This window comes from Monodelphis domestica, chromosome 3 (assembly GCF_027887165.1).
Source record: "Monodelphis domestica isolate mMonDom1 chromosome 3, mMonDom1.pri, whole genome shotgun sequence".
Lineage (NCBI taxonomy): Eukaryota > Metazoa > Chordata > Mammalia > Didelphimorphia > Didelphidae > Monodelphis > Monodelphis domestica.
The window spans coordinates 3,684,250-3,711,900 of NC_077229.1; the positions used below are offsets into that span (position 1 = coordinate 3,684,250).

Genomic DNA, 27,651 nt, shown 5'->3' on the forward strand with positions numbered 1-27,651 from the left:
TGAGTTTTATAGAGAAATTTAATTAATAATACAATGATCAATCAAAGAAAGAGAGAGAGAGTAATCAAACCTTCCCTATGACAACCATCTTGTTAACATGTTTTCTTAGAAGTATTCCAGGTCCACTCTGGATGTAGGAAATAAATAGTGCTCCTTTCTAGCTCAGTATAAGGGCTCTGTTCACAGTCACAAGATATTGTAGTGACTGAATAAATGATGGATCACACAAGTGGAGAGTAGGGAAGGGTTCTATATCACCTTCTCAGGAGCCTGGTCTTCTGTGAAAAATAACCTTCAAGGGATCCTTGGCCTCTAAGGATTTATAACAGGTGTAATCAGTCTTATTCTCCATATGAAGGCCAGACATAGTAACAGAAGCAAGATTGGCCTCCAAGGATGGGCTGTTATTGGAACTATTGCACATGTTGGTTACCAATCCCTAAATTGTATCCAGTTAACTCAGATATCCCAACATTCAAGGTGACCAAATCAAAAGTCTGTGATCAAGTATTTAGAAAATAAGACCCAGTGACTAACGAGTCTGGGATGGAGAATCTCATCTTTCTCTTTCCCTTGGCTGGGGGAAAGGGGAGGGGAAGGTAAGAGACCTCTTCCCAGGATTATGAAAGCTTGTCACTTGGAATGAAAGAGAAACACGGAAAAAGGAAAGTAGAGATACCTTCCAGGGTACCTTATAGGTGTGCAGTTACTTACATATTGTCTCTGTTAGTCTGTGAGATCCATGAGGGAGGGCAGAGATCACATTTTTCTCTTGCTCTGGCACAAAATGGGTACTCTACAAATGCTTATTTCTTTTCTTTCCTTTCTCTTCCAATCTCCTCAAGCATTTCTGACAACACAATAGTGTTCTATCACAATTATATACTATAACTGGTCCATCCATTCCTCAATTGATGGTCTCTCTCTGAGGTTTCCATTCTTTGTCACCTCAAAAAGAACCATAAATGTTTTGGTATATCCTTAGAAATCATTTCCCTTAGGACTTTTAAACTTTTCTTATTAGAGGGTATTGATCACTGAGGTAAAATTAACAGATTTTAGCCCTATTTTGCTCTCTGAAGTCTACTCTTTTCCTTTTTCCAAGCCTCCATGTGGTTTCAAGCTTGGAAGCCACTTAAACCTTATTTTTGCCCCCAGCCACATGGCCTAAAAGCAGCTTCCTGGAAACAATTGGCCTCTGGCATTTACCGCTAGAGGGCAAGGAAGATTACTCCTCCAAAGTACAGACAGGAAGTAGAATTGCAAAAATGGCCTACTCTATGGAAGAAGCATGAATTACTTATCTCAAATAACTACCTTTCCTGGCAGCACTGGTCCTTTTAATTACCTAGAGTATCCTAAAATTCAGGGGAGAAATTCATCTCCCTAGACAGCCTTGGCATTTTGGCCTGCCCACTCTTTACAACACATCCAAAATGAGATTCCTCCACACTATACTCAGTGCAGAACTCTACCTCAATATGGGAGATCACAGAGAGGTGACCTATGAAATGTGGGTGGACGGTGACACTAGGGAGGTGAAGGAAGCTGGAGTCTGGAGTTGAATTTGGAGTTCTGTAGACACCATTGCTGTGTCAATTCATTCCTTTCTGAATAGTAAATAAAGCTCTATAACAACAGATATTGGAATTTAAGAAAAGTACTTTTAAATTCAGTGCCTGTATCCTGTTTTATACATTGTTGATTATTTTAAAACACATGAGATTTGGATTAACACAAAATATTCAATTAGTTTTAAAATAGAACCATGTGACTTGAGTTTTTCTAGCTGCTCAAAAATTCCCCATGTTCTCAGCTACCCTAACAGGTAGAGAAGCATGAGAGGCAGGGCTCCAACAAAATTATATCCTGTCTGTGCCAGCATGTAAGAACAGGATGAATGGGAAGTAGAGAATCAGTTTCTAGGGTAACAGATTTCGAATTCTACTATGCTGCCTGAAATTGGATGGAAATTTCCTCCACAACATAGTAAGACTGGAGCTGAAAATGAACACCTTTCCACAGAGTTTTCATTTTTGAGGTTTCTCCCTAGTATGTTTTTCACATATAGCATGATTGAAGCGACAACTAAATGTCTTTCCACACCACTGGCATTCACAAGACTTTTCCCAGGTGGGTTCTCTGATGTGTAGCAAGATAGGACCTCTGATTGAATGTCTTTCCACATTGCTTGCATTCATAAGGTTTCTCCCCAGTGTGGATTCTCTGATGTCTAGCTAGACTGGAGTAATCTGTGAATGTCTTTCCACATTGCTTACATTCATAAGGTTTCTCCCCAGTGTGAATTCTCTGATGTACAGCAAGACTGGAGGTGCATGTGAAAGTCTTTCCACACTGATTGCATTCATAAGGCTTCTCTCCAGTGTGAATTCTCTGATGTACAGCAAGACCGGAGGTGTGAGTGAATGTCTTTCCACATTGCTTACATTCATAAGGTTTCTCCCCAGTGTGAATTCTCTGATGTACAACAAGACTGGAGGTGCAAGTAAATGTATTTCCACACTGCTTACATTCATAAGGTTTCTCCCCAGTATGAATTCTCTGATGTTTAGCAAGATGGGAGGTATATGTGAAAGTCCTTCCACAGTGCTTGCATTCAAAAGGTTTCTCCCCAGTGTGAATTCTCTGGTGTACAACAAGACTGGAGGTGGAAGTGAATGTATTTCCACAATGCCGGCACTCATAAGGTTTCTCCCCAGTGTGCATTCTCTGATGTTTAGCAAGATTAGAGGTACATGTAAAAGTCCTTCCACACTGCTTGCATTCATAAGGTTTCTCCCCAGTGTGCATTCTCTGATGTACAGCAAGATGGGACCTCTGGTTGAATGTCTTTCCACACTGCTTGCATTCATAAGGTTTCTCCCCAGTATGCATTCTCTGATGTACAACAAGATGGGACCTCTGGTTGAATGTCTTTCCACATTGCTTGCAATTATAAGGTTTCTCCCCAGTGTGCATTCTTTGATGTACAGCAAGACTGGAGGTGTGAGTAAATGTCTTTCCACATTGCTTACATTCATAAGGTTTTTCCCCAGTGTGCATTCTCTGATGTACAGCAAGACTGGAGGTGTGAGTGAATGTCTTTCCACATTGTTTACATTCATAAGGTTTCTCCCCAGTGTGCATTCTCTTATGTACAACAAGACTGGAGGTGCAAGTGAATGTATTTCCACATTGCTTGCATTCATAAGGTTTTTCCCCAGTGTGCATTCTCTGATGTATAGCAAGACTGGAGGTATGAGTGAATGTCTTTCTACATTGCTTACATTCATAAGGTTTTTCCCCAGTGTGAATTCGCTGATGTACAACAAGACTGGAGGTGCAAGTGAATGTATTTCCACACTGCTTGCATTCATAAGGTTTCTCCCTAGTGTGCATTCTCTGATGTACAGCAAGACAGGACCTCCTCTTGAATGTCTTTCCACATTGCTTGCATTCGTAATGTTTCTCCTCGGTGTGCATCCTCTGATGTACAGCAAAATAGGACATCTGCTTGAATGTCTTCCCACATTGCTTGCATTCGTAAGGTTTCTCCTCAGTGTGCATCCTCTGATGTACAGCAAGATGGGATCTCTGATTGAATGTCATCCCACATTGCTTGCATTCATAAGGTTTCTCCCCAGTGTGGATTCTCTGATGTATAGCAAGACTGGAGGTGCGAGTGAATGTCTTTCCACACTGCTGGCATTCATAAGGTTTCTCCCCATTGTGCATTCTCTGATGTACAGCAAGACAGGACCTCTGAGTGAATGTCTTACCACATTGCTTACATTCATAAGGTGTCTCCCCTGTGTGGATTCTCTGATGTATAGCAAGATGGGAACTCATACTGAACGCCTTTACACATTGATTACATTCATAAGGTTTCTCCCCACAGTAGATTCTCTGATATCCAGCAAAATTGGAGCTCTCACTGAATGTATTTCCATATTGCTTGCATTCATAAGAGTCCTTGCTAGTATGGATTCTATCATGTCCCGCAACACTGGATCTATGTATAAAAGTCTTTCTACACTGATTGTTTTCACTAGATTTTTCCTCAGGTTGCATTCTTTGATTTTCAATATGAGATGAATTTTGAAGGGAAACACAGAATTCCCTAGAAGCAAAGTCATCAGGATCTCTATGTATGTATCGTTGTAAGTCCATTTCTTCCACAGGATAGCTACCCTCTGTTGAATTTGTCTTCATTTCAGGTCTGATCTCTCCTTCTAAAAGAAACAATCAGTAAAACATACATATAGAGTGATATATATACACATATATAACTATCTCCTTTCTTCAGCTTTCAAAAAATAAACCACTTTTTTTCCTATTTCCTCAGGTAAGAAAACATCTTCCAACTTAAATGGGCAGAATATCTTTTGAAAACGTCATGGCCATAAAGTCAAAGAACAATTTAAATATCAATGAGCTTCCTATATGATATCATTGGCTCTTCATAAGAAATTTGGGATTCAGAATAGGCTAACTTTATTACATTCCTCACTCATACCATCACCCCAGAAGGCTGGATGACTGAAATGACCTGAAATCTTGGCACCTGAGACCAAATCTTGTGACTGGGCGTGCTCTGTCCACAATACTAGACAATTTACTTTCAATCTTTTTGCTTTCATTTTCATTATCTAGACACTCAATTTTCTATTCACAGGTATGACACCACTGTATAAGAAATACATTGTAACACAAATAATTCTATTATTTCATCATCTACCTTCTGTGTAATCATTATGTAATTCCCTTCATGATTGCTTTCAACCTTATTTTTTGTTCCCATATTTGAGATCAGATGGAAGAAATTCAGGAATTTTTTGCATTTATCCAAGGTATAAAAGATTTTGCTATATTCCCTACTCTTTGAGAGAAGCCATTACTTTTCTTTTAATGCCTCTTTTTAATAAAATCCTTCTACTAAATATAAATTAAATAAAAACATGGCATTGCCCATGTTTAAAAAGATGCCTCATACACTAAGTTGAGTCCTAGGGTCCTTCTGTAAGGAAATGGGAAAGAAAGCTCCTACAATTCTCTTCCTATTTCCCACCTCATATACGAAAAGGCATTTTCATGATACTCTGTTAAATAATTCCAATATAGGTGGTGGTGCGTTCTCATTGGACCTGAGAAACTGGTGAGGATTCTTAACCATGTGCAAGTCACAGAAATTTTGTTGGTCTCAGGTTCTTCAACTATAACTTGGACATAATAAGATCAAGTGACTGCCAGAGTTCTTATGAGGATCAAAAGAGAAAAATTTTAAAGTATATGACACATACTAGGGGTCATATGCAAATGGTGTTTATTTTTATCATTAAAATTGGGATTATTTCCTCCTTTGACTGTTTTTCTCCTTAAACTATCATTCTTTTCACTCTTCTAGTTTCTGATTTCCCTGTTGAATAAAATGCATTTCCATTCCCCAACACTCTTTTATCCCTGGATCATCTCAGAGTGAGATTGAGGATCTGTTACTTCTTTCTAAACTATCTTCAAATCTGGATTCTAGATTGTGAGCTCCAGGTCAGCCCAGATTGGTGGTATCCTTCCTTTGTATGTGCAGAGTTTACCTTGGTTCTTAGAACATATTTCTTATTTAATACATGTTTACTGACTGGGCCCTGGAATTATGTCAGGTCCAAACTCTACAAGGATCCTAGTCTGGACTCTCCTGGAAGGCAAATACATCCTCTGGCCTCAGCTGTGTTTCTGTCCCTCTCCTCCCCGTATTTCTCAGCAGTCAACAGTAACTCTGTTGGAATTAGAGTAGACCCAATCCTGGAGATCCCAGATGCTTCACTCCAGCCTCTCATCTCCTTCAAGTGAGGTGCTGTGGTCACCTGATTGTCCAAGAACAGGACAAAGACTGAACCCAGAGACCAGGAAAAGGCTTGGGCTGATGATTTAGGGAAAGCTTAGCCCTGGATTGCTTCCAAGTAAGGCAGCAGTCTTCACTCCTGCTCATAGGCTGCCGGTCAATGGAAAGAAGGAACATCAGGAAACCAGCTGCCTGGCTGCACTCTACATTGAGGTTCCCTGACCTCAGCTGGATCCTCAGCAGGGCAAGGCAATGCTATGACTTTTCCTACATGGATTCCATTTCCCACCCATGAAGGCAACCTTCCAAATATATCCCTGGTCTCTAGCTCTCCCTCATGGCTTCCTAACAACCCCTGCCTCACCTTCTGAGTTCAGAACTTGGCTTCATATTCCACTGAACAATACCTGGACCTCTCTGCAGAGCTCTCTCTTATCCTCCACATTTCACCCAGCTCAGCTGCCTCTTTTTCCTCTCTGGCCTCAGGATCAGAGGAAAAGGTCATTCTTCTGTAAGCTAAAGAAAATCTCTTTCCATGCAAAGAAGCCCATCCCATCTCTCATATAAGCCTATGTATTCTTCCTTTCAGGACCCCCATTGTTCTTTCACCTTCAGCCTTTCACACACTAATGAGATAAGAACTCTCTTCCTCTGAGAAACAAATCATTTCTCCCCAATGCTCCAAACACTCTCACTTGCTGTCTTTCTCTCCGTGAGATACTGTCCAACATCTGTTCTCAGGTTCATAGCAAAAATGCTAAACATGGCCATTTGCAGTAAGTTATCCTGGTGCTTCTCCCGTTTTCTATACTATATTTTCCCCCAGAATCCTCAGTCTGGCTCTCCTGAAGCCCAGTACACCTCCCCCATTAGACCTCTCCAGTGTTCCTTCCCAGCAGAGACTTCCCTCTCACAATTAGCTTCCTTGGAGCTGAGATCTAGAGGGTTTCTATAGAACTGTTGGCATGTTTCTATCTGCCCTAACAGAGGGTGAGTTCCTGGAGGGCAGGGGATGTCCACTGCAGCGCTTTATGTCCCCCATAACTTAACTCAGGGCCCAGCATAGAGCAAGCCCTCATACATGTTTCTGGCTACTGTAAACCTTAAAATTTCTTAGACTTGTGAATGTTGGAAATTTCACCATTGGGAAATTTCATACTTGAAAAATTTCCTATTGATAGTGGGAACTCTATTGGAATGTGAACCCCATTGGCATGGGAGGTTCCTCCTCCTCCCTTCTTAAGATTACTTTAGGACAGAAACCTTTTGCTGAACAATGGAAAGGGCTTTGACCTATGCTTAAGCATAGAACAGGAAGTTCTTTGAGTCATGATTGATTTTAGAATTGATACAATAGAGATACTTGGAATGACAGAACCAGGTCTTGGAAAATAAAATTTCCACCCCACTCAGTCCTAACAGGATTTAGGAAGGGCTGCAGCAAAGGATCAAGATTTAATTATTTGAGAATATGACCTTCAACATACATGTGCAAAGCCAGAGACCTCTGGGCGGTCCTGGGTTAAGCTAGAGCCACCATTGGCACAGGGAAGACATGGACAGTGATTGGTAGATATGAGAACTGAGGGGAGGGAACTTGGATGGTTTCCTTAAAGATCAGGGGGGTCTGAGGACTAGAGGTGGTTGGAGAGGTTTTGCTCTGAGAGGTTGTGCTCTGAGAAGTTTGCTCTGAAGGAAGCTGGAGGTGGAGGCCCCTGAGACTGTTTCTCCATTTTGTTCACGTGAGTGATAGGGACTGATCTCTTTTCTTTGCCTCAGCTATCAAAGGGCTTGGGCCTTTTGGCCCAGCCTAAACAGAGGGGGTATTTAAGCCCTATTCCCTTCTCTCCCCTCTCTCCCTCTCCCTCTCCCTCTCTCTCTCCCTCCCCTTCCCCTTCCCCCTCCCTCTCTCTCTAATACCTTTCTTCCTCCTGTTTGTAATTAAACTCCATAAAAGGTTGACTGCTGACTTGAGTTTTCATTAAGGAATTACATAGCTGAATTCCTTGGAGACTTTAAATTAATATATATCAGTCTTTAAAAGTGATTTCCTTGTCACAATACTAAACAGCTCAGAGGGGATAAGCTCAACCCTTCTGGCTCCTGGAGGAGAATTTCAAGCCTTTCAGTCTAAAACAATGACTTCTTAGAGGATCACAGGTAGATCTCATGAAGGGAGCTGATAGGAAATGGAATCCAATAGCCTCATCTTACATATGGGGAAACTGAGGCTCAAGGGTTCAGTGACTTGCTCAGGGAGCCTTAGTAAAACCTCTGAAAAAGAATTCCATGTTGGATCCATCTGCCCCCAAATCTAGCACTGGCTTCACTGGAGCACCCAGAAGCCTATGGTCACCCTGGCTCTCCCACGCCTCTTTTGTCCTCCTTCACCTGGGCAGCAGCTTAGCAGGCCTTCTGGCTCCAGCATCCACTGGACTTCCCTCTGCTCCAAATAAGAGATCACTTCTTGTGGGGGAGCTGAAAGCCCTAGGAATGGGGAACGGTCAGGGAGAAGAATTGAGAGAAATTTGTCACTGAGTTCTCTTGAGGGAAAGTTGGGGGACTCCAGTGACTTCACTCAAGACAATCTGTCCATGGGGTTCCTCCAGAATTCTGCCCTTCCCCCCTCAGTGAATGTAATGTAATAGTCCAGGGTAGGATGGGACTGTTAACCTCCTGGGGGGCCTTGAATGAGCAACAGCCCCTCCACACCCCTCAATCCTGTTCTGGTCCATTCTGGAAGAACTCCAAAACTTCCAAACTAGATGCAAGGGTCAGTGCTTTGGGTCACTCTGAACCTCCAGACACAGGGACCTTGAGGAATTGACTTCTATCCCATCACACTGCATTCTCCTCCCTCTCTGACACCTCTTTGAGCCTCGTGGACTCTTCTCTGCTAGAGCTCTGCCTCCTTTCCTGTGAAATTCAACAATCCTACTTGGGCCCAATATTATCTCCCAGCCAGTCCATTCATTCTGAGAATCATAGAGATGGGCAAGGAGGGCCTTTGGGGGCCCTAGAGGAGAGTTTCCACAGCATTTAGGGAAGGGAAAGGAGGGGGAAGAAGGTCAGGGAACCAATCCGGAACCCTAATGTTTGGTTCTCAGGCATTTTCTTTAGAGAAAGATAGACTGAATGCATAGTTTTCCATTATCTCAAATGAGAAGCAGCTAGAAGAGGAGGGGGCAGGGGCTTTGGATTAGAAGCAGGAAGGCCTCAGTTAACATTTCACCACAAACAGCTCCTATGTGGGTGCCTAAGAATAAGGCACTTAATCAAATCTATTTCCTCATCTGTAAAACAGGGATAATTTTATCACTTAATTAGGAAGATGAAGGTGAGGAAGAAGTGCCAGAATATTACAGAGAAAACCAGCAGCAGAGCCCCAGGCAAGAGCAAGTTATTATACACTCTTCATCCCTTCCCTCCATTCTTTACTGGCTCTGCTGGAGGCTTAGTGCAATAGAAAAGAAGACTAAGGACAAACCATCTCTCCTGGGGACACCACGGAGCTGTGATGTAGCAGTCCAGCCCATAGGCATTATGGGGAGACAAGGATTGTGAGTGAGCACATGGCCATCCTGTGCATGGCAATAAATTTTATTGCCAGCGTGGCTGAAGTTTAGGCGCGAAACCTTGCTTTCCTTTGTCTCACTCTCCCGGGGATAATAACCCCACCTTCACCTTGTCATAAGTTGCATTATCCAATGGGAATACCCCAGGTAACTCATCCATATGTATTGAGGTATCATATAACTGTTCAATATGTATTGAGCTGTCAAGCATATAAATAAACGAGCCGCAGTCAGCTCCGCCCACTTGGAGGACATCCACAGGTTTGATAAGGAACATCTTCTCCCCTGTCTCTCTCCTCTCTATCTTTCTCACTAAGGCCTGGTCTTTAGGCCAGGCCTGCCTTACTTCCTCTCTCTCTCTCTCCTAATGCTACCTAGCATTATCTACCTCCTTTAGTTTCTGATCTCCTTTCCATCTGAGCTAGCATTATCCTCTGACCAGTGTAGTGTTAAATTGAGATCATTGGGTGGGACAGCCTGGATAATAACACCCAGTGGTCGGAGCAGCTGTGGCTCTTAAAAATTATAATTGTCTACTGACTCAATTATTTACATCTCTAAAGTCGGCTCGTTCACGCCCTTTGCGGGATCAAAACTTCTACTCTATCTCTATCTTCTCTCACCCTTGCAGCCTCTCGCAGGCCGGGAGGCTACATGTGAGTTTATGCTGGTTAAAGAGAAAAAGATCCCCAATAGAGGGGACGAGGCTGGGAGGAAAACCCGACTGAACTGTTTTCTCAGATGGGTTTGGGGGACCTAATTCCAGGTCCTAAGGACAAGGGAGAGAAGCAGCTCTGAGATCACTTCCGTGGCTGAGATTCTCCAACACAAATTTGATCTCAGACTTCAGGAGCACCAAAGGGAGCCCCTAAGGTCCCATTACATGATGCAAAGTCCTTTTACAGAAGAACCAGGCAGCAGGAGGGCCCTGGCTCTGGGACTCAGCATACCAGTCCTCATCCCTTCCTCATGACTGAAAAATACTCTTAACCCTGCCTGCTCCTGAGGGCGATATTCCTTTGGATGGCAGATTCTGGCACCAAGGAGAGGCTTCTTACCCACTGTTAGCAGGTTCCGGGCATTCTCCAGCATCACCTCCTTGTACAGATCCTTCTGGGGAGGGGTCAAGAGGCGCCACTCCTCACGTGTGAAGTCCACAGCCACATCCTGGAATGTCACCACCTCCTAAAGCAGACCAAGTCAGAGAACAGAGAGCTGAAAGTCACATGACAAGGAAGAGCCCACCTCTGGTCAGTTACAGGAGGAAACTGACCCACAGAGAAAGAGGGGCCCAAAGGTCCCGCCCTATGTCAGTGTCAGAGCCAGCACTAGAAGCTGAGTCTGTAAGAGCCCAATGGAAGCTAGAGAAGAGCAGCTCTAGGATGCTTCGGAGGGAAGCTGAGGATTTACTGGTGTGTGAAGGGAAATCTCTAGGGGACCTCAAGAGCAGCCTGAATCCCAGGGGCCCCCACAATGGTATGTGTCAGTCACGTGTCTGTGGCCCCATTGCTGTGTCCTAGGGCAGCCAGCATCAGTGTGAGAGTCACCAATGTCCCACAACCAGAGTCACGGAGGGGGGAGCTGGAGGAAATATAAAAAGCAGGCAAGGGAAGGACAGGCGGGCTTTTGTACCTCCCCCAGAACTGACTGGCTCTCTGCGCTGTGGGGTTTATCTCTGAGCTTTCCTGATCTCTTGATCTCTGGGAAGCCCAGCAGAGCAAGCTGAATCGAAGAGATTTAGAAAGGCTGAGACCTCCCTCTGCCTCTCTCCCGCCCCCTCTTCCCCCGTCTCCTAATAAATGCTCATCAGTCAGGTAATGAGCCATAATGAGCCACCAGATCATATTTTACTGATAACACTGTGGAAGGCACAACAAAGGAGAGAAGGTGCTCTGCAGAACTCGGGGACTCGGGATGCAGCTCGGGTGACCCATCCTTGGAGAAGGCTCAGCTGATCTCGCATCATTGACTCATTCATCCTCTTGACCAGTAACTGCTTTTGTCTGCTAACTGCCCGAGTCCTGCTTCTCTGCCTCCTGGCTCAGCTCCACACTCAGCCAGCCTGTAACAGGGGAAGTGCAGAATCCAGCTCTTGGGCACCTCATCACTGTTCTAGCCTCATTTCAAGGCATTCGTTGGCCTTGGAAGATTCAGGGGAGCTGCAGGGAGTCAGTTTAGTCTTTCTTCTCTCTTGAACCATCTCAGACATGTCTGGTTTGCTGCCCAGTCGGTGCCCTGACCTTGCACTGGACTCACACAAAAACCTCTTCTTAGTCTGAGGAGAGAAGGAGGGCTGGGGCACTGCTGGCCCCTTATTACTGATGATTCCAGTCAATCACAGTATCCCTGATCATCTCAGTTCTATAACCACTGGTCACCCTCCATCCTGTGGTAGATGTCACTTACTCTGTCTCATCTTTGTTCTGTGCTCCCTCAACCCAATCAACGAGATCTAACCTTCTGTTTAGGGTTTGGAGCATTAACATAGGCAAGCCCCTGGCTCCTTTCAGTGATAGGCAGTATTGTTCTGCTAGTCTTTCTTGGATTGCTGCCTCAGTTTACCCTCTGGTTAATTTCACTCCCAACATCTGCAAATGTGAGCTTCACAATCCTGGACAGAACAGTAGATGTTCACTAGTGCAGAGGAGTCTGCAGTATTTTTAGAAAGAGACCCCAAAGGGAAGAGATCATTTGCTTCTTGAATACCCCAAGCAACAGAAATGCAGGAGGGGTGAATAACTGAAGATACCAGTACCAGCAGCACAATAGTAGAGAGAGCAGAAAGAAACTTCTTTTAAAAACTATAGACAAGGAGAAAGGGAGGAAGGAGGAAACCTGGGAAGGCTAAAGGTGAAGCTGAACCCAGAGGGGATCCTGGGAAGATTCCTGTAGCCTCCCATCTGCTCTAGGAGGCTGCTTCTTGTGTTGGACTGCAGAACTACAGGAGAGAAGAGGAGGTAGATACAGAGAAGACGGGGACATAACAGGGTATCTCAAGGACCAGAAACTTTCCTTTCCATTCCCTCTACATTCAATACTTCTTCTGTCCTTCTGGAGATTTCTCCAAGAGGTAAAAGACTGTCCTTGCCCTCCAGGAGCTCACAGTCCGGGGGAAGGAGACAATACACAGAAACATGGACTCAAATCAAGCTCTGTCTAGGAGAAATGGGGAAGAATGGAAAAGATGGAGGTACTCTGAGAGGGATGAGGGAAGGTTTCTTGTAGAAAGTTTTGAGTTTTGAGTTGGGACTTACAGGAAGTTTAAATTGATCAGTGATCTAAAACGTGGAGGGAAAATATTCCAGACGTGAGGTAAAGTCACTGAACATGTCTGGAACGAGACACAGCCAGATCCCATGGTGGATAGAGTGCCAGATCTGGAGTCAGGAAGACTTGGGTTCAAATGTGACCTCAATCACTTCCTAGCTATGTTAACCTGGATAAGTCACTTAACTCTGACTGCTGAGACTTCATCACTCCTCTGTCTTAGAACTGATCCCAAGATAGAAGGTAAAGGTTTTAAAAAAAAAACAAAAAACTTTTCCATTTGGGGCAGTTGGATGACTTTGTGAATAGAGAAGTAGAACTAGAGACAGAAGGTCCTGGGTTCAAATATGACCTCTGACACTTCCTACCTATGTGACCCTGGGTAAGCCACTTACCCCCAATTGCCTACCTCTTAGCCATCTGCTGCTTCACAACAGATGCTCACCATCAACTCTAAGACAGGAAGTAAAGGGTTTTTTAAACTCTGTAGCGGAGGTAATCCAGGAGGCCAGGTTCCCTAGATTCTAGAATACAGACTGGGGAATAATGAATAAGAAGAGGGGAAAGAGGGCTTTGAACACCAAACAGAATGGTTTGTATTTGATCCCGGAGAGAATAGGGAGCCATTGGGGTTTACAGAGTAGGAGATTGACATGATCAGAACTGAGCTGTAGGAAATCACTCTGGTGGGAGACAGACCCAGCAGCAGGTTGTCTTAATAGTTCAGGAGGGAAGTGATGTGGGCCTCCACCAGAAGGATAGCAGTGACACAGGACACAAGGAGGCATGTTGGAGAGATATTGCAAAGGTGAAACTGACAGGTCCTGGCGCCATATTGGATACATGGTTAAGGGACAGTGAGGAGTCAAGGGGGGCTTCTTGGTTTTGAGCCTGAGGGATGAAGAGGCTACAGCTTTTATAAAGTGGGGGTTCTATCTAGGTGAGAGAAAAATGTGTTATGGACTGTAATAAGAAAAGGAAGATTGCAAAAGGACTTTTGCAATATGAATTTCCATTTGATTGACAGGGACATGATGGAAAGTCACATGGAGCCCTAGTCAAGATTCTAAGATCTCAACTGTAGTCTCCTGGAGGAAGCTTTTGCAGGAGATAGGAGATTTTCCATCTGTCTACCAGGTTTCTGGCCCTTTGGAAGATACCAGCTTGAGTGAGAGAAAACCTGCTTGGATGGTTGCTGGCAGCTGGACAGAAGAACCACTTCTCTACTGAACCTACTTTGGACATTTCTTCTGGGATCTTGGCTCATATACTGGACTCTATTTTGTGAGATCATGTTTGGGGAAACTTTATTTAGCATAGATAACATAGCCATTAAGATAATTTTATGGGAATTAGGATTTGGGGTTAAGATCCAGAACCTACCCGTACCCTTTTACCCTCCTTCCTCTCAGCCTTCCCATCAATAAACTTAAACTCTTTAGACGTTTTCTCTTATTATTTCCTCTAATGATCCATCGTAAGAGGACACACTGAGCTCAAGATGTCTACTGGTCACCTAGTATGAATTCTGTGAGGAAATTTGAGGTGTAAGACTGGAGAGATTGGGTCAAAAAATGTAGATCTGAGACTCATCAGCAAAGAGATGGTGCTTGCATCCCTGGTAGCTGATGAGATCACCAAGTAATGAAGTCCAAAGGGAGAGGAGTAGAGGGTCTAAGACAAGGCTAGAAGAACTCCCTCCTAACCCTAATGTTACTAGATCTAGAGGAGAAGCTAACAGAGAAGACAGAAAATCACAGGTCAAAAGAGGTAGGAGCTAAATCAGAAGAGAGCCATGTCGTAAAACCTTAAAGAGAAGAGAATATTGAGAAGACTGAACCAAAAGCATCAAAAGCTTTAGACAGGATTGAGAGGAGGACTGAGGAGGTAGTCTCTATTAATAATCTCAGAAAGGGAAGAGCATAGGGGAGGAGGTATGGAGGTAAGGAGGAGAAGGCAAAGGCTGAGAAGATAGAGAGAGGATGGAGGGGATTCCACTGATGAATGTTCTTATGGGGAAAGGGAGATGAGGCCTCACACTGAAGTTGGAGACACTTAGTGCTTACAGTCTACTTATTCTGAGGGGGGAGGCTGCAACTTGTAGTCAGGGTGGGGGTATCCAGTGTGGCACTTAGACAACTGGTATAGCCTTGACCCAGGGACCAGATTTCCAGACAAATGAGGAAGAAAACAAGAAGCATAACTGTGACAAGTGAAAGATGAAATGCCTGAGGAATCAAAGCTCTGCTCTTCTGAGCATATCAATTTATTAAATCAATGTACACCAAGTACCTAACCAATTAGGACCAGGCCCTTTCCTGGGCTTAGGACTGGACATCAAAACCAGGGGGAAAAGAAACTTATCTACCTTAAAAGAGGTGAATTGGGGGGCAGCTGGGAAGCTCAGTGGATTGAGAGCCAGGCCTAGAGACAGGAGGTCCTAGGTTCAAATCTGGCCTCAATGACTTCCAAGTTATGTGACCCTGGGCAAGTCACTTGACCCCCATTGCCTAGCCCTTACCACTCTTCTGCCTTGGAATCAATACATAGTATTGACTCCAAGTTGGAAGGTAGGGGTTTAAAAAAAAAAAAGAGGAATTGAACAAGACCAGCAAATGCAAAGGAAACAATCCAGTGTTGGTTCATGTGTTTTCTAATTGGAGAAAAGATTAGGGACTTGCCAAATCGGGATGGGGAAGAGGGACAAAGGAAGCTCCCTGAAAAGGGGTACCACTCCCTCCTAATGTCTGTAAGCAATCAAAAGAACAAAGAAATAAGAACTGATTGATCAGTAAGTACCCAGTGTGCAGATAAGACCCACTGAATGCCCGAGACATACAATCAGGAGAAAGCTCTTCCCATCAGTCTCAGAATTTGACTGTGTTTCTGGTCAGCCTAAGCTCTGGCCTTAGCTGAGGGACTCTAAACCGCAGGCACAGGCAGTCCAGTTTCCAGCCAGGCAAGAAGAGGTTCAAATAGTGTAAAGAGGCTTTCTCCCAATTCTCTCAATTGAATAAACTTTCCTCCCCAGACAGAATTTGGATGAGGTACACAACTGGAGAAGGGACCCAAGCCAGCTCCAGCACTGAGTCACAAGATGGAGATTGTTTCCACAATTCACCCCTTTCTGACCCAAAGTTCTCCCTTCCTTCCCAAGAGGGAATCAGTAGATGGCACAAGGTCAGCTTTTCACAGGTTCTTCACACACCCTACAGGAAATGCTGATACCATCCTTTATGGGAATACTGTGAAATTGAGATTTTGTATAATTATTATTTTAAATTACAAAGTTTAAATTTCTTTTGAGGAGAATTTTAGGTTAAGAAAGTTGCTACCTCTCTGAATCCAAAAAGTGAACTGGTTGGAGAAGACACCATGAAGATGCCTCCACAGATCACAAACTGCACCAGAAGATCCAGAGTGAACTTTGAGATATAGCGATTTGAACTGTGTGGGGTTTGAATGCATTTGTTTTGTATGTATACTCTTATGCTGAAGAGGACTGCCCCCTAACTGGCTTTTTGTTAATGCACCTAGCAATCTTCGGTTTTGTTCTCTTTTCCTCTTATCCTCAAATTATTTTAATTTCAAAGTTGGTATGTTTACAAGACCCATTGGAGAGACTAGTCTTCCTCGGATCTTAGGGAGAATGTAAAACTGGAGTCTTTGAACCCCAGACTTCAATCCCCAGAAGTCCTTATTATTTGCCAGAATTCCCTATAATCTCACCTGAGTCCCCAGGTTGTCAAGATCACAATTGGTATTTAACTGGCAGTAACCCCTCCCACGCTCTTCTCTACTTGCTCTCTTCTTTTCCATTGCAAAGATGTAGTAAGTAAGCTTTGAATGGACTAATCAGCCCCTGGGCACATGGTTCTTATTTTGTATTTTCTTTATTCCTTGATTTCCAATAATCCTTAATAAGCCTCATAAAATATATTTTATTTTTAGAGACTAATTTAATTTTTACAGTTAATGGAAACCACAATATTGGATGAGAACTTCTAAATTTTTTAAAAAAAGATATCCTAGATCATTTATTTTTAGCCACATTTCTCCTGCCAAGGCTCTCCTGGTTCAGCTTGTTTCTGCTGCCTGCTTCTGCACTCCATCCATGCTTGCCTCCAGCCATCCACTCCGGACCTGCTTGACCCAGATCTCTCTCCTGGTCCCAATCCACCCTGGCCCTGGCCCAGCTGATTTCCAGCCTCCCAGCCAGATCGCCCCAGGCCAGCCCCAGGCCTCAGGCTGCTGGTAGCTGCCCCTGTCTTCTGAATCACAAACCAATTGGTAAAAACTGGGGTGTCCTTTCCTTAGGCAACAATTAGCCTCCACTTGGCAGGGGACCTGGGGGGGCGGTGAACAAGAAGGAAGAGTCTTTTGCAAACAGGAACTTGATTGCAAGCATGGCGTATTTCAAAGGATGTTTTTGCATGTGTGCACTGATTCTTTCACTTAGCTTGCCTGAGATTGAGGGGAAAAATTCATCTCCCTGCAACTCTTTGCTATTTGGGCCTGTCCAGTTTGAGATTACTAAAACCTATGTTCTTCCTCTGTGGGAGATCCAAGAGCCTTGATAAAAGGGATATCAATGGATAGAGAAACTTTAAAGAGACTGGAGGGCATATTTTTAAGACTTTTCAGACACTATTGTTTTATAAACATCTCTGTATTTTATTGCATTTTGCTGATTGTTTTGTTTAAGATTTAATTTGGCTGGTTTTAAGTTCATATTTTAATGTATTCCATACTATTCTGTAACACTGAATCATTTTAATGTACTGGGTTTTAACTACTGTTATATTCTGTTGCTTTTCCCCTATAACTATACTGAACAAATATTATTGAATAAGCTCATATTAAAAAAAAAACAGCCTTTTTTCTATTTTGATGTTGGAAATTGTCACATAAAGAATGGATAGACTTCATCAAAACTGGTTATGATTGTATAACAACCTTTGGAAATTTAATGAGCTAAATATCTCAAATTGATTTTAAAGGGTCTTTAGACATGATTTTTAGATTGTTTTTCAAAAGCTGATCATTTTGCCTGCCTCTAATAGGAGGTAAGGTCCATTTTAGTAGCTGAAGTGAAATACTGTCTCTCTCTCTCTTCTATTTCCCTCTTATCTCTAACTATTGTAGTTTTCCTCTTAGAAGGTAAATTTTGTATGCACCTGCAGTTAGAAATTTTTGGGGTACGGGATGCTTATATTTAGTGATCAATTGGGGAGACTAGTCCCCCAATCATCATGGGGGGGATTGTGATTTTTAGATTTTCTCCATCTTGCTTAGTCTAGTACCCAGGAATGTACACACCCACACTACACTGGCATGTGCTAGCAAATGACAAATCAGAAACAACTGACTGTCCCCTAGGCTGTCCTAAACCAAGCTTGAGCCATCATTGGCACATGTGAGAAGCAGGAAGTGATGTAGAGAACTGTGCGCCAGTTCAATCCTGGAACTCGAGCCTGGAGGAGCTCCCTCAGACAGCTTCCTTAATCGGTCATAAGTGGTGAGTGATAAGATTGACTCCCGGGGACAGCTGGGTAGCTCAATGGATTGAGAGCCAGGCCTAGAGACGGGAGGTCCTAGGTTCAAATCTGGTCTCAGACCCTTCCCAGCCGTGTGACCCTGGGCAAGTCACTTGACCCCTACTGCCTAGACCTTACCACTCTTCTGCTCCAAGACAGAAGGTAAGGGTTTAAAAAAAAAAAAGATCAACTCCCCTTTCCCTTGGCTCTCAGGGCAAGGTTGCCCTTGGCCAAGGCCTTGAACTCCTGCCTGGCTCAGTCTGAGCCGGAACAGTTTAAATTAACTCTTTTTTTAAAATTTCTTACTCCTTCTGTGATTAAACACCATTAAATTCCATTCTGACTTGAGTTTTTAATTTAGGATTTAAGAAATTAAATCCTTGGTGACCAATAATTATTACATTCAGGCTCAACCCTAAATTTACCCCCTTACAATTTACTCCATCCTATTTATTCTTTAGAATTTTAGCCACCAGAAATGTAGACACACCCACTTAAGGATTAAGTGTGGGGGAGGACAGTCTATGACTCATGTGTGCTAGCAAGTGACAAATCAGAAACAACTGACTGCCCTCTGGGCAGGCCAAAGCAAAGTTTAAACCACCATTGTTACACATATGGCACAGGAAGTGACACAAAGAACTGCCTTTAAATTTCATGGTCACTTCCTGTGAGGACATCTTTGCCTTGGAACTTGACTCGGGCTGGAGATCTCAGACTGCTTCCCTTTGGACTGTCATGTGGTTAGTGAAAAGGCTGACTCCCTTTCCTTGGCATTTCTGGAGACACCAACTTCTGGAAAGGCCCCTCATCTTGGAGAAGGCCTCGTGGCTGGAATCTATGTTAAATTTAATCCTCTGGGAGCCCCCCTTGCTGGAGCCTATGAATTCCTGCCTGGTTCAGACCAGGGCAGAGCAGTTACCTCTGTTTCTTTCTCTCTCTCATTTCCTTAATTTCTTCTCACTATTTATAAATAAACTACCAAAAAAGCCATTCTGACTTGAGTAATTCATTGGGATTTAGTAATTAAGTATTCAGTCCAACCATAACTTTTACCTGTTATAATACGGAAGAACAGAGATTTTCTGGAACTCTCCTCAAAGAGGGGAAGCTCCATACTTTAGTCCCCATAAATTTCTCTAGTGAAACCTCACAGAAGCTGCTTCAGATTGAACAGAATCCTTAGAGTATCAAGTCAAAAAATGTAGTCCAGGAGAAAAAATGTAATTTCACCCCTCATGCCATGAGAAAGAGGATATTTGACAGGACTGGATAAAATCATAACAAAATTCACTTTGGAAAAACAGAAGATCAACCATATCAAGGAAGATGATGAAAAGAAGCCAGGATAGCTGGGGAGCAGCACGGCCAGAGCTCAGAGCAGATCACAAGCCAGCTGTCATCCTAAACCTGGGGGACTGGTAAGATAAGGACATAAAACAATGGAACAGGCTAAAGAAAATACCTCCAGTCAAGTGGAAAACAAGCAATTTGGGAGAAAATTCCTTATTTGGTAAAAACTGCTAAGAAAACTGTAATGCAGCCTGGAAGGAAAAGAGGCTCAGAGCCTAAGCCTACACAATACTCTACTAGACATGGTTTAAGCAAATGTGAGCTTAATGTTAAAGATGACACTATAACAAGGTAGGAGAGAAACATCTCATACATATCTCACTGCTACAGGGAAATGTATGTAGAATAATAATTTATTTTCTCCCTGATTATAGATAAAAACAACTTCTCACATTCATTTTTTTTTTAGTTCCAAATAGTCTCCCTGAGTGAGCAATCTGATCTAGACTTTACCTGAGCAATCACATAAAATATTTTTCCTCATTAGTCATTTGTGAAAGAAATCTCAAACCAAAGAAAATAAAAGGAAGGAAAAAAGGGAAACAAGTTTTCGTCTGAATTCAGAGTCCATCGGTTCTCTCTGGAAGCAGATGGTTTTTCTCATGAGTCCTTTGGGATCGTCTTACAACCCTAAACTCCTGAGAACAGCCAAGTCGTTCACAGCTTCTGACCACACAGTGTTGTTGTTAGCCTACAAAATGTTCCCCTGCTTTTGCTCATACTTCTCAACAATTTATGGAAGTCTTCCCAGGTTTGTCTGAAATGTTGCCTATTATTTCTCATAGCCCAACAGGGTTACACTATTATCACACACCACAACTTTTTCAGCCATTGCCCAGTTAATGAATGTCCTTCTATTTTCAATTCTCTGCTACTACAAAAAGACTTGCTATATAAATATCTTTGTAAAAATAGGTTCTTTCCCCCTGTTAGGGATCTCTATGATACATTCCTAGACCAAAGAGTATGCACAGTTTGAAAGCCTTTTGGGCAAATTTCCAAATAGTCAATCAATGGATGACTACTCCATCAACTATGCATGAGTGTACACAGGTCTCTGACATGATCATTTCCTTTTTCTGGCACAATGGCAAAATTGTCAGGTGTGAGAGGTACTTTTTAGTTCAAGGGCACAAGTGCTTAGCTAAACTCAAGATAGAGATAATACCAAAAAATTGGAAAACTTTGATTCCTTAAAACAGAAAAACTTCTGCACAGAACCTTAACCTCTGTTTGCCTCAGTTTCCTCCACTGTGAGATAAAGAGAATAATAACATTTACCCCAGAGTGTTATTATGCAGATGGCTAAAAGCAGATTTTTAGGAGAACATAAAGTACTCCAGTCAGTCTGTATCCCATTCTTTGCCACTGAGCAGGATGCCTTGGGGACAAGGCCAGGATGTCTCCCTCAGGACCTCCCTAATCCTATTTGCAGAGAAAACTCCCAAGCCTTCCAGAAACTCACCCCTTTCTCTCCAGCCTGTTCAACAAGGGAAGGACTAGACCAGTGTGGAATTCTACTGAACAGAGAAGGAATGTTCCCAGTTGCTGGTTCTGGTACAAACAGGTCTGTGCAAGAACACTCAAAGCTCCTATTCTGAGAAAAAGGTCCCATTTCTGTGTGTGGGTCCTTCCTGGGCTCACCCCAAACTCCTCGGACTCTCTCTAGGTCAGGGAGCTCAGCAGCAGGCCAGTGAGGGGGTCACTCTTTGGAATGGATACAAAAGCTACAGGGGAGCTCTTTGGGGGCCTCCCCAGCTGCCTGATTCTGGCTGTCACAGGTGTGATTTTTAATTTCTCTCCATCTCGCTTGGTCTAGCACCCAGGAATGTGCACACCCATATTACACAGGCATATGCTAGCAAATGACAAATCAGAAACAACTGACTGGCCCCCTGGGCTGTCTCTAAGCCAAGCTTGAGCCACCATTGGCACATGTGAAACTCAGGAAGTGAGGTAGAGAACTGCCTCTGGAGTTCTCGTCATTTCCCGTGGAGAGGGCTGAGTGGCAGTTCAATCCTGGAGCTCCAGCCCTGCAGACAGCTTTCCTTCAGATTGGTCACGTGAGTAATAAGGACTGACTCCCTATTTTCCCTTGGCTCTCCAAGGCCTTAAACTCCCACCTGGCTCAGCCTGAGCCAGAGTGATTTTGAGTTAACTCCTTTCCCTCTCTCTTAATTTCTTCCTCCTGTTGTAATTAAAGCACCATAAAACTCCATTCTGACTTGTTTTTCATTTAGGATTTTATAAATAAAATCTTTGGCAACCAAATAATTATTGCATTCAGTCTCAACCAGGTAAGGGCCCTGACCATTCCTATAGCAGGCTCCATTGACATATACTCACCTTCCAGCCTCTTCCTCTCCCTTCACACCTCCCTCCTTTTCCTCTGACCCAGAGACATAGGCCTCCTGGCTGACCCTTGGCCAAGATGTTTCATGGTCTGATTCTGGGTCTTTCCAGGGGCTGTCTGTCTCTCTTTAAGGAATGTTCTCCCTCTTGCCTCTGGCCTCAGAGTTTCCTTCGAGTCCCAGCTGAATCCTTCCCTCAGGAACCAATGAACAACCCAGAACCCTGAGAGCTCCCCCCCCCAATGCCTGCCTCTGTCCTGCCTACACAGAGCTTGTTTGGACACGTCTGCTGAGGGGACTCCTTGGTCAGACTTGGGGGGCCTGGAAGATGGCCGATGACTTCTCCCTTCCTTTGTGTTGAGCAGTGACTCGAGGGAACAGATGAAAAGAAGCAGAGGAAGAGGGTATGAGTGTCGCTAGACAAGCAGAGAAAGCAAAGACAGTATTCCTAGACAGGAGCTGGAATGCACTTACCCGGGCTGTGTGTCTGTCCCTCTCCAAGGCCATCCCTGGGACTCCAGGCTCCCTGTAGAGGAAGCAAAGTAGCCCCAGTGAGTCCCTCTGGTGAAGCTCCTACATCTTTTCCAGGTCTTGTCTCTGTCAGGGTTAAATGAGGAGTTTGAACAGAAAAAGGGAGAAGCATTGAATCATTTTAGTTTTAAAGAGAATATAGTAGAGGAGTAAATTCATGTCAGCCCTTCAGGCAAAAGGAAAGGAGATGTCCAGCAGCTTTTACTATTAACAGTTTAGTTTCATTGAAGCAAAGACAGTAAAAGAGTAAAATGAATCACCAAAGGAGAGAAATACAGGCAAGACATAAAGAAAATTTTCTAATGTCTATATGAAATAGAATAATAAACTGAAACTGTTTCTTATTGAAATCAAGAAGTAAACTCATGCAAACTGTTTCTTTTGCAATGACTGCTGTCCTCTGACTGGCGGTGACTAGAGAGAAGTGCTAAGGGAACCTAAGGCTGCTTATTTATAATGGAGATAGAAATGAAAAATGCTGAGGGATGCTGCCACTCAGAGATACTGGTACACGGGGATGCTGCCACACAGGGAAACTGCTCTAGATAGATACTGGGGAATACTCTGGGGTTTGCCTACTGATCCCTACTGATGGCTGATGGATCAATCAATTTCCTAACCTCCTTCCTCTCTCACTCACTCCCTTAACTGTAGCATACCAGGCATGCTAGCATCTGGGAAGTATGACTGATGTATTGATATTGTATTACCAGACACATGGTCAGACCTCTTGATGGTCATTGTATGGAAAGGGACAGTCCGAAGTTCTAGCATAGGACTGGCAAATTCATGGGCTGGGCCTTGATAGCCATGTTGCCTCAGCTTAGCTCAGCTCAAACTACATTCATTTGCAAAGCGCAGGTTGGATTAATCTCCACCTCTTTGATCTCATAATTGTCAATTCAACCAATGTTAAAACCTATGTCATGTTACATATTCGTGGATCACCTCCCAATACACATTCTTAAAACCTCCAATAAATACTGGGGAACTAGCGTGAAACTCCCTCTCTTACTTTCCCTCTCTTCCCTCCTCATCTCTTATTCCCTCTTCTCTTACAGCTCTTACTTCCCTGTATCTTCAAAGTGCTTCCTACTAATGCTGAGACTCTCTTGTCTATAGGAGGCACAAAGGAGTTGTGACTCCCCCCTTTTCTAGTGACGCTGTCGCCCCCAAAGCTTCCTATTAATGCTCAGACTCTCTTCTCTACAGGAGTATCAATGAGTTGGTAGTCCCCACCTATTCTCTTAATCCTCTTATTTCCTCGGAGTTCTTGTTACTCCCCATGTGTTTCAACTTTTGCCTTTGAGTCTATATTATTCTCCCATTTCCTTAGTCTCCCTTCTCCATCTCAGGTTATTATCCACAGATAAATAATATAGGACTCCCGTGGGGGGGTCGCTATATCAACCACCCTCTTCTGGAAGTCTTTGGCTCCCCCCCACAGTGGACTAAAAAATATTCTTTTCTTTTCCTTTTCAAGTCAAGGGATTTAGTGGGATAACAGGATGGGAAACTGAGGTGAGAGGGATGAGGAAGTCCCTAATCTAAATGAGGGATCGAGAAAGTAGTCCAGTCACAAATTGTGACTCTTATACAGTTAGGAAGATGGAGGACAAAAGCAGTTCAAAATCTTCTTTCTTCTTCTTCACAAAATCAGCCTGGCTTGTCTCCTTTCTCAGCTTCAACCCCAGAGAAAAACAAATTTCAAAGTCTCTCAGTTTCTCCTGGCCAGCTCAACTCTCAGATAGACCACCAACTCAAAGCCAAGTTTATCCTTCTTCTCAATTTCAACTGTCCAAAGCCAGAGAACCACAAAGCCAAGTCAGCTCCACCAGAGTCTTTCAGCCTCCAGAGAGAGTGATTCCAAGTCCAGACCAGTCTCTCTGGTCAATTCAACTGCCAACTCCTGGGAACATTGTTTTGGAAACTCCTTCTTTTGATTGACAGATGGGTCTCCATTTTCCTGCATCTTGGTTTACAAGCTCTCTCTCTCCCCAGCCTCTACTACATATACTAGCTGCTCCCCAGCAGTCCAGGTGGGGCTCCCTTGGCCAGAGGACAGTCCTCCCGGTGGGGAAGGCCCTCCTCCTCCCTCAGCCTCCCATCCCTGACTGCAGGGACTCCTGGGCTCTCTTCCCTTTCCTGCCAGCCCCCATTCAGCCCCTCAGGTAACTTTCCTCTGGCCCAGCCTCCTCATCAAATCCCCCAGGATGCTCTCTGGCAGTCCCAGTCCTGATGGCCCCATCCCCCTCGTCCCTGCCACCCACTTGGCCCCGGGACACACCAGCCTCCTGGAGGGGTGTGTGTGTGTGTGAACAGCACCTCCAGCTCCCCGCCTGGAGCACCTTCTCTGGCTGTCCCCCACTTAACGGCTCATAGGCTCTCCCTCCCTGGCTTCCCTACTGTGCAAAATACAATCCCGACTCCTCCAAGAAGCCCTCCTGAACTCCTCCTCACTCTCCGCCCTGTGTCCGCTCCTTATTGCTTGAATAGAGCCTGCTTGGGATGACTCTGAGGCTGCCCAAGGGCGGGGGAGCAGGAGCTCGGGGGTCCGGGGCCCCGAGGCTGGGAGGCAGGACTCCTGGGTCCTAGCATGGCTCGGTAAAACTGCACCCAGTCCTGGTCCCTCCCCGCAGGTCGTTTTAGGAGCAAAGAAGGTTCCGAAGAGGAAGCCGAAGACCCCAGCCAAGCCCCGTCAGACACCAGAGCAGCCCCGGGATACACTGAATCCCACAGGAAACTCGGTCACCCTGGAGCTGTCGATCCCGCTCCGCTCCCGGCCTAGCCAGCCCCGCCGAGCGGCAGCGTCCCAGGATGCGGGGGGGGTGTGGTGGGGGGAGGGGCTCCTGGTTTTAGGAGGCTGTAGGAGGCCCAGGAGGGAGGTATCGGCCCCAGAGGGATTCAGCCACGTTTTCTGCCGCCCGCCCTCCACGAGGCTCCTCCTCCTCTCCCTCCCCCTCGGTCCTCGTTTCCCGCAGACCCCGCCACCACGTCATAATTACCGAGGCTGGAGGCCCGCGGAGGAGGAACTCTCACAATCTACTGACAACAGTTAGAAAAAGCTTTGGAAGTGGAGGAGGGGAGAAACTTGTGGCGAGCTTCACTTCCGGCTTCCCGGAGGCCTTTGCGCAGCCTATTTTGGCGATTGATTGCTCCGCCCCGCCCCGCGGCGCTGGCCCTCCCCCTCTCCCCTCCTCCTGAGCCTCCCTTCCCGGCCCCCCCCCCCCCCCCCCCCGCCTTCAATTCTCCCCGCCCACTGAGGGTCGGCCCCGGCCCCGCCCCCGCTCCTCCCCTATGGGTCTTTGGGCCTCTGGAGCCTGTGCTCGCCCCGCTTACTGTAGGGCGCTCGGGTCTCCTGGCTTTCCCGGGGCCTCCGGCGTCCCCAGTTCCCAGCTCTTCTCTCTCCTAACACAGCTCGGGGCGCTGCGCTTTCCTTGGGGTCTCTGCATTCCCGCTTTGTGCGAGGCAGGAGGGGGGCCTCGAGGGCACCGCGCGGGGTATTCTGGGTAGCAGATCGATCTCCAGGTGGGCTCTGGTGCTCCGATGGGGTCTTTCTCTGGCTCTGCTTCCCGAAGCCAGTCAGGAAGATGCCGGGAGGAGGCCCGAAGGGGGATCCTGGTCCGGTCCAGCCAGATCCGGGCCTTTTCCGGTGTCGGGATCCCTTTCTCCGTAGCCTGTCAAGGAAGCCTCCTTCTGCCCAGTCTCTGCGAGGCTTCCTGGAGCCTCTCCACCGCCATCACGCTGTTTCCTTCTTCCCGGCATCCTCCCCGCTTCCCTGCTTTCTCTCCAACTTTCCCGCAGCCTCCTCAGGCTTCACCTTCCCCCGCATATCTTCCCTCTTCTCCGCTGCCATTTGGCCCTCTTTCCACTTTCTCAGGCTCCGGTCTTCGCCCCTCCCCCTCTAGGTGGTTTCTCTTTCCTCCTTGTATTCCCCTCCCCCCTCCCCCCCCTCCTCTAACTGGGCCTCCCTTCTCAGAGGGTCTTTGGGAGTCGGGAGGGGAGGGGAGGGGAGGGCAGGGGCGGAGGCGGGGCTGGTGGAGATGGAGGAGGCCTCAATTTAGGATGCTATGAGAGAAATTCTCTGAGCCTGAGCTGGAACCACTTCCTGTCTCACATGTACCACTGGTAGCTTGAACTTGGCTTTGGACAGCCCAGGGGTCAGCCAGTTGTTCCTGATTTGTCACTTGCTAGCACACGTGGGTCATAGACCTTCCTCCCCCACACTTAATCCATAAGTGGGGTGTCTACATTTCTGGTGGCTAAAATTCTAAAGACTAAGCAGGGTGGAGTAAATCTATAATTCACAGGAATGAGGGGAGATCTCTTCTTGTCCCCCCCCCCCTTTACCCAGCATCCTTTTCAGGCCAATGTTTGGCGCTCTCTCCCCGGAAGTATAGTCATGTGACATAAAGCTAGCAGGCTCGGGAAACAGGTAAGACCAGGAGGTTTCCTTCAGACAATAGAGTCAATTAAACACATTTCTAATAAGTACACTGGAAAGCATAGAAACGACTGGAGTTTTCTTAAAAAGAGAAGTCGTACCAATATCTAAAGGCCATCAAACATTTCAGCTGATGGGGATAAACTAGAAGCCTTTTGAATTGGATCAGGGATGAAGAAAGGATACTCATTGTCATCAGTCTGAGTTCATTTTGGCAGACAGTATTATGGGAAAGGAACTTGCTATTTCCCAACAAAAATCCTGGGATAGCTGGCAAGCAGTTGTCAAAAACTAAGCCTCCATCAACATTCACACCATATACTGACAGGAGGTCAACATTTCTACCCATTTTTGGCAGACATGTTCATAGCAGAAGGAAGTTAGGCAAGCAAATAACTCCGGTGTCATCCCTGGAAGTTAAAGGTAAAGTTTATATAATGAAAGCAGAGACAGAGAATTATATGACATAAAGTGGATAATTTTCATGACAGCAAATGAAAAGTTTTGCTCAAAAGAAACCCAAACAGGATTAGAAAGAGCAGAAAACCAGAAATGTTTGTAGTGACTTTTCTCCTAAAGGTCTCATCTATAAAACATTTAGTGAATTGAGTCACATTTATAAAATTGCAAGTCATTTCATAATTGATAAAGTGATAATTGATTTTGTTGTCTAGTTTATGTACAATATACATTATAGCAATAATCTTACAATGGAAGCTGGCATGTCTGTAGATATGTTTAGCAATGCACTGTT

General features: G+C 45.0%; 1 protein-coding gene across 4 annotated transcripts; it reads right to left on the bottom strand.

The window, feature by feature from the left end:
- On the bottom strand, window positions 1-26,556 carry LOC100617816 (zinc finger protein 420-like). 4 transcript variants are annotated; one of them, XM_016432835.2, is made up of 5 exons: window positions 25,793-26,556; window positions 22,397-22,448; window positions 10,473-10,599; window positions 8,231-8,326; window positions 1-4,232 (listed from the first exon to the last, which is right to left on the bottom strand). In XM_016432835.2, exons 1-5 carry the CDS (start codon window positions 25,903-25,905, stop codon window positions 2,116-2,118), a joined length of 2,505 nt encoding a protein of 834 aa, XP_016288321.2. In that variant the 5' UTR covers window positions 25,906-26,556; the 3' UTR covers window positions 1-2,115. The 4 variants fall into 4 exon arrangements, with proteins under 4 accessions (XP_016288321.2, XP_016288325.2, XP_016288322.2 ...); XM_016432839.2 differs by lacking the exon at window positions 25,793-26,556 and adding an exon at window positions 25,459-25,586; XM_016432836.2 differs by lacking the exon at window positions 8,231-8,326 and having other exon boundaries at window positions 25,793-26,551.
- Between the last annotated feature and the right edge of the window lie 1,095 nt (window positions 26,557-27,651).

What these genes read in the sequence shown, in the direction of transcription:
- LOC100617816 (XM_016432835.2), bottom strand. Translation starts at nt 25,905, where the DNA reads ATGCAGAGACCCCAAGGAAAGCGCAGCGCCCCGAGCTGTGTTAGGAGA. An exon ending in GGAGACCCGAGCGCCCTACA is followed by an intron (nt 22,449 to 25,792) that starts GTAAGCGGGGCG and finishes CTTCCTCTACAG; the next exon opens with GGAGCCTGGAGTCCCAGGGA. An exon ending in CCTGCTAAGCTGCTGCCCAG is followed by an intron (nt 4,233 to 8,230) that starts GTGAAGGAGGAC and finishes TGTTTCTTTTAG; the next exon opens with AAGGAGAGATCAGACCTGAA.